Genomic DNA, 12,233 nt, shown 5'->3' on the forward strand with positions numbered 1-12,233 from the left:
CGCTTTAAGGAGTGGGCTCTTTCCAAGCAAAGCAGAAGTAAACCATCGATTCAACCATTTCAAAAAAACATATTGCCAGAACATGATGGGAGTGCAACGGTCACGTTGGTTGAGGACAGCTAAACAGTCAAACCATCCAATGTTTGGTGTCATAACTGATCACATGTGCAGCATCACATCATTTGAGGATCAAAACAGAGGCCAAGATGGCAGTTTACTTGGCTGAAAATTATAGGAGGGTTTACTTACACTTTAAGCCTGGGTTCACACTCTTGCAATGCAGGAACCAGCATGAGTCCAGGGCCAATTCCCACATTGCATATCCTCGAAGGTAGTTCACACTGCCCTCTGCATTGACACCCACAGCGGTTTCGCAAAGTTAATGATTCCCCCAGATCGGTTCACAGATCGCAGTGTGAACTGTGGATTCAGATCGCATGGGTGTTCACACCCATGCAAGCAGATTCCAGTGTAGGGGGGGGGGGGGGAAGAAAAAAAAAAAAAAAAAAAAAAAAGTCCCCTGCACCTTTTTTTTGTGCAACTCGAATACGAGTTCCGCCATACAAACTGTATGGCTGAACTTGCATTGCACAGACATCACACGTGATCTGCACAACAATGTACATGTGTGAACCCAGGCTCAAGGGATAGTTCCCTTTACCACAAAACTGCCTATGTAGATAAAGGGCATCTGTAGATAAAAACAAACTGTGCAGCTCTGACTAAAGCCCTTGCTATAGGTGTAGGCCATTTACATACCTTATGAAGCCTGACTGGAATACCCGCAGGATAGTGCTAAGTGAGACCTGGTGATTACTGCATCATCATAGCAGTGAACTCTCAAAACGCTGAGCTCAGATCTACTGCATCAGGGGAGAAAGCATGCGAGGGGGCTTGAATCAGAAAGAACTCTCTCCTGTGATGGTGGAGATTAGCACTGACAACTAGGCCTCAATTAGCAACGTCCTGGAAGTATTCCAGTCAAGCGTCATAAGGTATTTAAATGGCCTACACCTGTAGCAAGGGTATTCAACTTTAGTCAGAGCTGCACAGTTGGTTTTTAGCTACAGATGCTCCTCATCTGCATAGGCAGTTTTCTTTGTAAATTTGACCTATCCTTTTAAAGACACGGGGATGCACGGGACAACCAGCAAGAGCACATTGGCAGCTGAAAGCATCTGTTGCATCCCAGTTTTAAAACTTAACCAACTGTATTGAATTTGATGCAGGGACACGCTAGATGCCTTCAGCTGCCTTTGAGGGATGGACTCCCTGCAGACAAACTTGTCCTTAAAAGCGGTTGTATAGTCTTTTTTTACTTTTACCTACAGGTAAGCCTATAATAAGACTTACCTGTAGAAAAAATAAAAATCTCCTAAACCTATATGGTTTAGGAGATATTCCCCTCGCAATGAGCCGCTGACTGCAGCGGCGCATGCACACAGGGGTTTCTCAGCTGAAAGCCCAGCAGATGCCGGACCCTGCCGGAAAGAAATCTCCCACAAGTGACAATGTCACGGCTCTGGCCACTCACAGCGACGGAGCCACGGTACCGGGAAGACACGCCGAGGGAACATGTCAGTTTCCTCGGCGTGGATCGGGCAAGATGTTGGGGCCTCGTTCTAAGGTATTTCATAATGAGCTAGTATGCGGTGCATACTAGATCATTTATGCCTTTTGCCTTGCAGGTCTGAAAAAAATAAAATAAAAAAGTAGTCTGCGGGTTTACTCCCGCTTTAATCTATTGACTGCTTTAGGTGCTCCAGCTTGGGAGACATTAAAAATTATAGTTAGGATGGCAGGACACAGTCTTGACATAGGCACTGGGGCTTATGCAAATGTGTGCAAAGAAAACCCTCTGTTTTTAACGTGAATTGTTAAATCGGATCAGTTTGTCTTTTTTGCAGACTGGCAAGTGTGCTGGGAAATCTTTGATGCATGTCACCGTTCCATGTGCACCTTACTGCCAAGGCCAGTTCTAGATTGAGGTGGCTGACACTTTGTTCAGCACCCAGTTTTTAAATCACTTTTAAACAAAGCATCTTATATTTTAGTGAATGGTGTACTTTGACATTCCGGGCTACCTACTACTTCCTCCATGTACAATTCAAGGATGACAAGGGTGGAGCTGTTTGAAGAAAAGAGGAAACAGTTCATTATTGGTTTTACCAACTTTTTTCCCCCAATCCCAAGTATCTAGAGATACATTTAACTTTCAGCTTAACAAAAAACTATAGGACACCGTTTGCAGCACCAGATTTTTTTTTTATTACAGCAGCCACTTATATTAACAGCCATAGAGGACATTATAACATTTCAAAGTGAACACAATGGAATTAAGATCATTTGCCATGCTGGAGCTGTGTAGTTGGATGTCTTCCAATGCTGCTTTGTTTTCCCAAAGAAGCTTTACAAGATTCTAGTATTTTTAAATAACAAAAACATCAAGCCTTAAGTAATTTTCCTCATTCTATACATTCAGTAGTGCTCTTAGCAATACAAATTCCCCATTGGAAAAAAAACCCCCACGAGATACAAACATGTGGTGCCCCATTACAATGTGCCCGAATAAAGTTTATGGTCACAGCAACCAGTCCAATTCACCTTTCTGGATGCTATGAGTACATAGACATCTTTCAAGCCCTTAGATTTGACCCCTCCATTTACTACAATAAATGATCTTGCAGTGCAGGGCGTGAGTTTAGAAGCAGTTGCTGGCCAAGAAGACTCAAAAGATCTACATCTAGTCAGACACAAAAGGTCATGCATTTAATTTCCTTGACAGCAACAGAATCAGTCTGTTGTGCCCAGGGGAAGGACTAAGCAAAAGTGATAAAAACTGTCAAATTGCTTGTTGGCCAAGATAACCAATACCTAACCATCATAGGGTAGCTTTTTTTTCTTTGACTACATAAAACGTATGCACATTTGTGGATGCCCATAAGCAAAACTGTTTGTGTTCAGCTAAAATAGGCGAAAGCCAGCCTAAGAAAAAAAAAAGTAATGCAGCCATTACATCCAAGAATTGATAAGCTGCAATATAATAAAGGTTTGCTACTACATTTAATACTGCTTTAAGTCTGGATGCAAGCAAGTTTTAACATTATATTCCCACTTTCACACCGAGGACTGGTTAGAAACCGTATTATTTCAGCTGAACTTTGATTATTTCAAACTGGCATTTTAGTCCAACTTCGGAGGCGATGCGAGACATCTGCAGGTTCATGCACAGATGTCTTTCCAAAATCAGCCCCAAAGTCACCAAAAGTGCAGAAACTACTTTTGGGAATCAGCACGGGGCCAGAAAAGTCTGCTTCTCACCGATTTGAACAGTGCCATTAATAGGCTGTGATTTGGCATGTCAAAACAGCCCGATGTGAACATGGGCTAAAGCTGGGAGATATAGATTGAAAGCTATAGACCTCAATATATCAAACAGTGGGATCAAGTCTAGGGGTAAAAGGAATGAGGTTTGATACTTGCCCTATTCCTATATTCCTCTCTGACACTCTGGCTTGTGGGCCAGGCCTCATCATCCTAGCCTACATAAAATACAGAACTGTGGTCCTGCCTTGTAATTGATGTCAGAGAAAAATCACCTGCCAGAGTGTCAGAGTAAAGGCATAAGGCCAGTATTACAGCTCACTCTCGCCTCTATACTTTAGCTTTAAGCCCTTGCGGGGGGGTTATTTTTTATACTGGGCTTTAACAGTGGGGCTTATTGTGGGGTTTTAAAAGTCGTGCAGCTTATGCATCAACATAAGTGCCCAGGCAAATCCTTGATTTCAAATTTAAACATAATTGTCAATATAAAACCGTGAAGAGCCTACCAAAAAAGGAAAATTATAGAAGATTTCCCATTTAGCCCAGTATCAGGTGGAATAATGTGCTGTCTAGAACCGTTATAAAATTTCCTCCATTGCTTGTTGAGAGGCACAGCCAGATTTATTAGACATGTGGGTTTATGCTGCTGTCTGCAGAAGGGAGAATAAGCAATCCTGGGAGCTGTACCATTGTGTGACTTACACCTGACCCCATTGCTTATGTCGCTGGGTGGTACAGCCCCCTAGATTGCCATTAGTGTACCCATCGCCAATCTGCTGTAGATAGCTGTATGAACCCACACATCTGATAAATCTGACTGCAATCTCTAAGCTCCGAAAATAATTGTAATCCTAAAATTATCAAGATTTCTAAATTGCCTCTCTTAGGAAAGGCATATATGAATGCAGTCTTCTGGAACAGGGGTCTCCAAACTCTGTAAACAAAGGGCTGGTTTATTGTCCTTCAGAGTCTTGGAGGGCCAGACTGACCAGTGGGATCGCAAATTTTCCTGACTGGTGTAAATATCACATTTGGTATTAGGAGGAATAGTGCCCCATCGTGGTTATCACAGAGAGGCATAGGGACGCATTATTGGTGTCAGGAGAAATTATGCCCCATTGTCAGATGGCAGAGTAGTGTCATCAGTGGGAAGAATAGTGCCCCTAGGGCCAGATAAATGCAGGCAAAGGGCCACATCCAGCCCCTGGGACACAGCTTGGAAACCACTGTTCTAGAACATAGCAGGAATATCTTAAACAGTTTAATGATAAAACCCAATATCTCAACCCTCTAATTCTCCTGGGGATTTCAATCCTAAAGCAGACAGTCTTTTTGATGCTGAGGGTTTCTCTAGAAGGCTCTAAATAAGTGGTTCTCAGGTTCTGTCCTCAGGGCCCACTAGCAGGCCAGATTTTAAATATTACCTTGGGGAGATGCAGACTAGAATACTGCAGTCACTGAGCAGCAAATTCTATCACCTGCCATGCATTTCACTTATCTTGAAAACCTGGCCTGTTAGTGGGACCCGAGCACAGGAGATGAGAACCACTGCTCTAAAATTCTACCATTGTTTTGCCAAGTTGTTAATAAAATTACAGGCAAAACTAATCAGGCATTTTATTGCTGCAGCTTGCCCACAGTCTTCCCAGGTACACCTGGGGACACTCAAGAATTAAGTACATTCATCTTCTATAAGAAAAGAAAAGCACCTGCCAACAAAGCATTGTCAGCCCTGCTGGATAATGGGCAAGACCTGACAGATTTTAAGTCCTCATCAAGTTCTATTTTTACATCTGCATCTCGTTGAGAATTCTCTTCACTTCCTCCCCCCAAGACAACAGGAAGCAAGAAGAAATATTTTCAAAGAGGGGATCCCCCCCTCTTTGCAATAACACAAAAATTGACTGCGCTACCACTCTGTACCCCCTTTTTAAAAGAAGGTTTAATCCCTTATTGGTGCCCCGCTCAAATGAGCGGGGCACCAATATGAATTGAATGAGCTGCAATACTTACTGCAGACAAGCCAATGCGGGTCTTAGTCAGGGTATGACAAATAAAATATAAAAAATAAATAAATTCAACATTTTCTTCCTGTTCTATTTTTGTTACCCCTACCTTGCTTACAAAAAAGAAAAAAAAGATAGGATTTTAGCCTTCCAAGTTGCCAAGCTCTTTTTGACCATTTCATACTGATGAATCCACCCTCTTAGTTGTCACCAGAACATTCCAAAGATCTCCCCACCTCTTGTTTGGGCAACCATTTTGGATCTCCTATCTGTAGTAACGGTCATTTGACAGGATACAGACTGCAATCAAAACTAGTCAGAGGTTCCTATCCCTCCCACAAAAAAAGAAAAAAAAAAGCCGCTGCGCTATACAAACACCTACAACTTGAGAAGGTGGGAGTGCATCAGAATTTCCCTCTAAAGCATTGTCATGTAAGTCTATGAAAGTTGCATTTGAAGTTTATATTCTATAGCAATCCAGCAAGTCATGAATTATAAAGACCACAAGCAGAAATACCGATACATTTACACTGTAAGTTAAGAGTACAACAGTCAGTGCTTGTATCATTTAAATGGAAGCCTAAATCCTTTAGACTTCTTGGGCACACTAGAGAGTGATAACACCCCCCCCCCCAACCCCCCTTTTCAATGAGTATTTTTTGCCATGGGATGAAAATAGTTCATTGTTATAAATTAACAGATAATGAAAGTTGTGTGGAGGCAGGACAGTAATAAAATGGCTATCCGCCTACACACAAATAAATCTACTTCTATGGGTTTTCTGTGCGTGTCAAGGAAACTGACATAACCTGCTAAGTTGTAGGCTTAACAATACTAAACATTTTATGAAAGCGTTTCACAACCAGACTGCAGACATGCTTTTAAACCCAAGCCCTGCAGCAATGGCCCAGCATTTCAAGTTACCTTCCAACCTCCCACACTTCACACAACACAAACAAGTAAAACCGAAAAGCCCTCCTGTTACCTCCGGTACCATACTACCTTTTATTACACAGCAGGGCATGTGGTCAGTGGCAGAATCCGAGTCTTCTGTCCCATACAGCTGAATCCACTTTAGCATAAAAAAAAACAAGGATGCTAAATATACATATTCATTGGAGGAAGTGAGATTTCAAAAAGGATCAGGCTGTATGTGTACACAGCGAGTGTTCAGAGCCATTTGATTGCACGGAAATGATCCAATCATAACATGTGAATTTACATGAGCAATTTGGTATAATATGTAAAAAAAAAAAAAATTTCATTGGAAAATTCAAGATAAAAAAACAGATATTACAGCAGGCTCAGGCAAGAGGGAGTAGCAACAAATCATATGTAATCCCTTGTAAAATCTCACTTTACAGATTATTTTTTTTATATACAGTCTACTCTTCATTTGCCTCTCTAATAAAAATCAAATTCTTTTATAAACCACTATGGCCATGTAAAACGTCACAGTAGCCAATGGTGTACATGAATCTTCCTTTAAAATAGAACTATAGACAAAACTTCCCCTCCCCCCCCTTTTGGATAGAGCAAGGGAGGGTTATAACCCCTGTAAGGTTTATTTTTGCCATGTGTGTCCCACTGCGGAGATTTCCCTTCACTTCCTGTCCCATAGCCAAACAGGAAGGGAGAGGAAATCCCTGCAAATTAAAAGGCATTCCTTGGTCACCAGAACTAGCGTCCCCTTTATTACTTTTTCGGGGGACAAGCCAAAATGTGGGATGATAAATGTAAACTGGACAAATAGAGAGAATCTCTAAAGGGGGCACGGACAACAATAAAACCTGGCAAGGATTCTAATCCCTCTCCACTTTATCCAAAACATAAAATGTATATTTAAAAACCCCAAACATCCTTTAGTAATATGACTTTTTTTTAAGGGGAGGGGAGGATGTCAAACGTGAACTGGCTATGAAACCAGAAGGTTGACAAATTAAAAAAATTAATTAAAAAAAAAAAAAACACCCCTCCAGAATTTATGTTATATTATGCATATAATTAATTTATGTATTATGAAAGTTTAAGTGGTTACTAAAGATGGATATTCCAATAAAGTATTCTGATCAACAGGCAAGATACAGTTTCCAACCTACAAAGTAGCCCACTTAAGGGACAGTGGCCCATGTCATATGGTTCAATACAAAATGTAAGAGGAACATTGAAAACAAGATAATATATATATATATGGAGTACTTCTGCTTTAGGAGTCAGAGTACTCAAGTAATGTTACTTATTGATTAAAATATCAAAACCACCAACTTTTTCCCTGTCTGCCCACCCCTCCTAAGGCTAGGTCTGCATTAGGTAAGCACTGAGATCCTTACCAGGTTGCAAGGCGATAAGGAACTGCTCTTTAACTCCTACAACGGAGCAAGCCATCAAGTCACCTAAAAGAGAAACTGTCAAGAGAGGTTTACTAGTATTTGTATAACAGATGCAGATACAGTCAGCATTTGCAATCTAATACGACAAAAGTAGCTTGTTCAATAAGGCCGTACAAAGATCAGCGACTGTGTGAGGTTCAGGACAAAACAGCGTCTGAGATTAGCGTACCATGATATAATCAGCTCAGTTAGGTCATAGCGCTCTGTACTGCCTTATTGGATCAGCAGGAAAAGAAGCTTTCCAGAACCTTAAGCAGAACAATTTACATCTTTTAAAGGGCAACCACATCTTAGCTTTAAAAAAAAATATACCCTTATACTTCAACCACTGACCCAGATATTCCCTTCCCCCAATGGCAGCAGCAGCCTCAGGTGTCTAAAGCTTCTCTTATTCTGTCTGCACAGTACTTCCCCATAGACTTATATAGGGCTGTAAGCCTAGCTTCTCTACTGTAATAGCACAGCCCCATTTGGGTCTATGGCGCATTACAGCTCAGACAGAAGGCTGTAAATTTCAGCTGTAAGGGCCTTCCATACAATATTACGAGGCTAGGGGAACCTACCTACTAAAGCCCAAAAATAACCTTCAGCTTAAATCCACATTCCAGGTGCATCAAAACAAAAAATGTGTATAAAGTTTTACAGTTCATTTTGTTCTTCTAAAGTAGCCACAGCCAGAGTAGAAATGCCCATCCCCTGCCAGCAGCTGCATAAGACTATTGCTCCCTGTGGGAAAACAGTGGTCTTAGTGCAGAGGTCCAACACGCCCCCTGCCAAACCAAAGCGAGAGCTGCTGACAGATCTATAGGTCCGACTCAGCAGGGCCTCCGCAGAGATTGCAGTTTTCACACAGAGCAAAGGAGCCTTCTCTATAGCATGCTGGCAGGGTACTGCCATTTCTACTCAGGCCATGGCTGCTTTAGAATTAAAAGATATATATAAAATCTATCTGGGCAATAAAAAATAAAAAAACACATCGAGTCACGATTTTAATTTATTTTTGATGGACACCGGTCCCGAGGAGCTGCAGACAGGAGTTTTTAGGCAAGGCTTCGGCATAGTCAGCCTAGTCCAAGAGGCCGGAAGCCGTGGCCTCGTCTAAAAAAAAAAAAAAAAAAAAAAAAAAAAAAAAAAAACAACAGCTCAGTAGGGGGGATGTCACTGTACTAACGTCATATTGTTAGTACAGCAGCTCTGCCCAGAGCGGTCAGTTTTTTTTTTTTACCAATAGGGTGTACCAGGCTAAAAGCCTCATACACACTATCAGATTTTCTGCTGATTTTAGTCTTCAGATTTACCAAAACCATGTAGTGCAAGGGCCTGCCTGATTGCATACAAACTGAAACTCCTAAGGTTTGACCTCATATATGGTTTTGGTAAATCTGAAGACAAAACAGCAGAAAATCTGATCGTGTATGGGGCTTTAAACTATGCACACCTTGTTCTCACCTGCACCTGGAATTTAGTTAAACTGAAAGTTCCACTGGGCTCTAAAGGGGTGGCTGCCCTTTAAAAACATTCCTCCCCAAAACCCAACATAAAACTGCTTTAAAAAAAAAAAAAAAATACACAAGGACGCATTGCTGCAACTGACACGCAAGTCAGACCATCACACAACAGGTCTATAGCTGTAGGTACAACACACGCCGGACTCCCAGCGTCCCAAGTTACATGAAGAGCCACGGATTGCCTAGGTGCAATGAAAACCAGGAAGGCGTCTCTGACCTTCCATCTTTGCTTGAAGTGCTGCCATTGATCGGGGCTCAGGCTCTCCAGTGACCTATACTGATGGGGGGGGGGGCGTATTAGGATTCTTGATGCAAATCACCTACACTGCAAAGAGTCGCTGGCTGTAGCGGCCTAAGGTTGCAATCCTTCAGAAAATGTTAGGAATGCTGCAGACAGCACTTAGTATACACTGACAGAGGGATGTGCAGACTGCGGGAAATAAACAAAGGTGTCAATGCATTCCCCTTCCCCTCCACAGCCTACACTCATATCTCTTTCTGGAGATGGCTGCCTACACCCACAGCATGCACTGGTGGGGGTGGGGAGTGTCTCTTCCGGTGTCCAGCACCCACAAGATCAGATACTTGACCCTACATTGTCAGCCGCACTCCGGGAACACGCAGGACAGAACTCCACCGACACCTTCTCATTGTCCACGTGCAGGCACACTCCTCCGCCGCCAGGGGTCTCCCTCTCCTCGGCGGGCAGCGCGTAGTCGTGCTCCGCCTCCTCCTTCCTCCTCTTCTTCTTCTGGCCGAAGAGTGACGTGGAAAGCGTGACCCCGCCCAGCCCGGTCAGGCGGCCCAGCAGCTGCGCCAGCGCGCTGTCATTGGCCAGCACGGCCCTGAGGTAGCGGGCCTCGTCCTCCAGGTGGCGCACCCTCTCCTCCAGGCCCCGCTTCTCCCGCTCCAGCCGCTGGTTGTCCTCGGACAGGCGCGCCACCTTTCCCTCCAGGCCGCTCACGTACTCCTTCTTGCGCAGGCGGTTGAGGCGCGCGGCCAGCGCGTTCCTGTTGTCGCCCCGCGGCGCCCCCCTGCGGTCTAAGGCGCCCGCCGTGTCCTGAGGGGCGGAGGAGGCGGCGGCGGCGGCTTCGTGGCGGCACAGTTCGGCTTCGGGCGCCTCCTCGCAGGCGACCAGCTGCTGCAGGAGGTCGGCTAGGGAGCTGTCGGCGGGCCGCTCGACGTCTTCCGCCCACCAGGCCGCGGCCTCCCCGTCAGCGCACAGCAGCTCGCCCAGGTCGGTGACGAGGCTCTCCTCCTCGGCCTCCACGCTCCGGAGTTTCCGCTTACGGGTCGTGCCGCTTGTTGGCTGGGCACGTTCTCTCAGTGGGCGCCTCATAGCGATCGGCAAACAGAGCGACAGTCAACCGCGCCAACGTCTTGATGGCGTCTGAACCGGAAACAGGAAGCGAGTCCACCGGAAGTGACCGACGTGCCTGCGCACGCCTCCTCCTTCGTCAGAGCTGGAGGCGTGTCCCCGCGTTGTTGTCCTTTAGTTGCCATGGCAACAGTCATGTAGTGCTGTGAGCTTATAGGGCAGGGGGTCTCAAACTTTTTACCGTCCTGGAGCCCCCTGGCAAAAAGTTTGAGATCTGCAGGAAATCCCCTGAAATAATATTCACATCGCCAGCTCACGGAACATTGGTGTGGTCAGAGAGCTGTTGCTAAACATTATTTGTAGAAATTGCATTAAATAAAGAATAAATATTAAAATGTACCTATTTAATGTGTGAAACTTGAGCTTTCTTTTCCTGCAGAGCTGATCCTATTAAAGCGGAGGTCCACCCTAAAGTGGAGCTTCCGCTCATTGGAATCCTCCCCCCCTCCGGCGCCACAATTGGCACCTTTCAGGGGGGAGGGGGGTGCAGATACCTGTACAGTACAGGTATCTGCACCCACTTCCGGCGTAGATTCTGCAGAAGGTACGCCCCTTTCCGCAGAATCCACGCACCTTTCCGAAAGTCCCGCTGGGAAACACAGATCCCAGAGACAGCGGGGACCATCCTTATTGCGCAGTGCGACTCGCGCATGCGCAGTAGGGAACCGGCGAATGAAGCCGAAAGGCTCCACTTCCTGATTCCCATACCCAAGATGGCGGCGGCAGCACCCGAGAGACGATCGAGAGATCGGCTTCGGGTGCCGACATCGCGGGCGCACTGGGCGGGTAAGTGTCACTATTTTAAAAGTCAGCAGCTGCAGTATTTGTAGCTGCTGGCTTTAAAAAAAAACAAAAACACAGTGGACTCCCGCTTTAAGTAGACATTATACAGGGCAGAGCACATGACAGGGGACAGTACATGGGGCAGAGCACATTACACGGAACGGTACATGACAGAGGGTATTACAGGGGACATTACAAGGAACAGGGCACATGACAGGAGACATTACATGGGACAGGGCACATTACATGGGACAAGACAGGGGACATTACATGGGGCAGAGCACATTACCTAGAACAGGGCACATGACAGGGGAAATTACATGTGACAGGCACATGACTGGGGAAATTAAATGGGGCAGAGCACATTACAGGGAACAGGGCACATTACATGGAACAGCGTACATGACAGGGCATATTACATGGGGCAGAGCCCATTACATGGAACAGGGCACATGACGGGAAATTACATATGACAGGGGAAATTACATGGGACAGGGCACATGACAGGGGAAATTATATATGGCAGGGGAAATTACATGGGGCAGAGCACATTACAGGGAACAGGGTACATGACAGGGCACATTACATGGGGCAGAGCACATTACATGGAACAGGGTACATGACAGGGCACATTACATGGGACATTACACGGGGCAGAGCACATTACATGGAACAGGGCACATGACAGGGGAAATTACATGGGACAGTGCACATGACAGGGGGCATTACATGGGGCAGAGCACATTACAGGGTACATGACAGGGCAAATTACTTTGGACAAGACAGGGGACATTACATGGGGAAGAGCACATTACATGGAACAGGGCACATGACAGGGAAAATA

At 45.0% G+C, this 12,233-nt stretch overlaps 1 protein-coding gene across 2 annotated transcripts; it reads right to left on the reverse strand.

Annotated features, from left to right (window-relative positions):
• Positions 1 to 2,244: 2,244 nt before the first annotated feature.
• Positions 2,245 to 10,653, reverse strand: CREBZF (CREB/ATF bZIP transcription factor). 2 transcript variants are annotated; one of them, XM_077451410.1, is made up of 3 exons: positions 9,824 to 10,653; positions 7,661 to 7,735; positions 2,245 to 6,402 (listed from the first exon to the last, which is right to left on the reverse strand). In XM_077451410.1, the coding sequence occupies exons 1-2, from the start codon at positions 10,565 to 10,567 to the stop codon at positions 7,724 to 7,726; spliced, it is 756 nt and encodes a 251-aa protein (XP_077307536.1). In that variant the 5' UTR covers positions 10,568 to 10,653; the 3' UTR covers positions 2,245 to 6,402; positions 7,661 to 7,723. The 2 variants fall into 2 exon arrangements, with proteins under 2 accessions (XP_077307536.1, XP_077307535.1); XM_077451409.1 differs by having other exon boundaries at positions 7,661 to 10,653.
• Between the last annotated feature and the right edge of the window lie 1,580 nt (positions 10,654 to 12,233).

This window comes from Lithobates pipiens, unplaced genomic scaffold (genome assembly GCF_037356315.1).
Source record: "Lithobates pipiens isolate NorthernLeopardFrog02 unplaced genomic scaffold, aLitPip1_a1.2 Scaffold_23, whole genome shotgun sequence".
Lineage (NCBI taxonomy): Eukaryota > Metazoa > Chordata > Amphibia > Anura > Ranidae > Lithobates > Lithobates pipiens.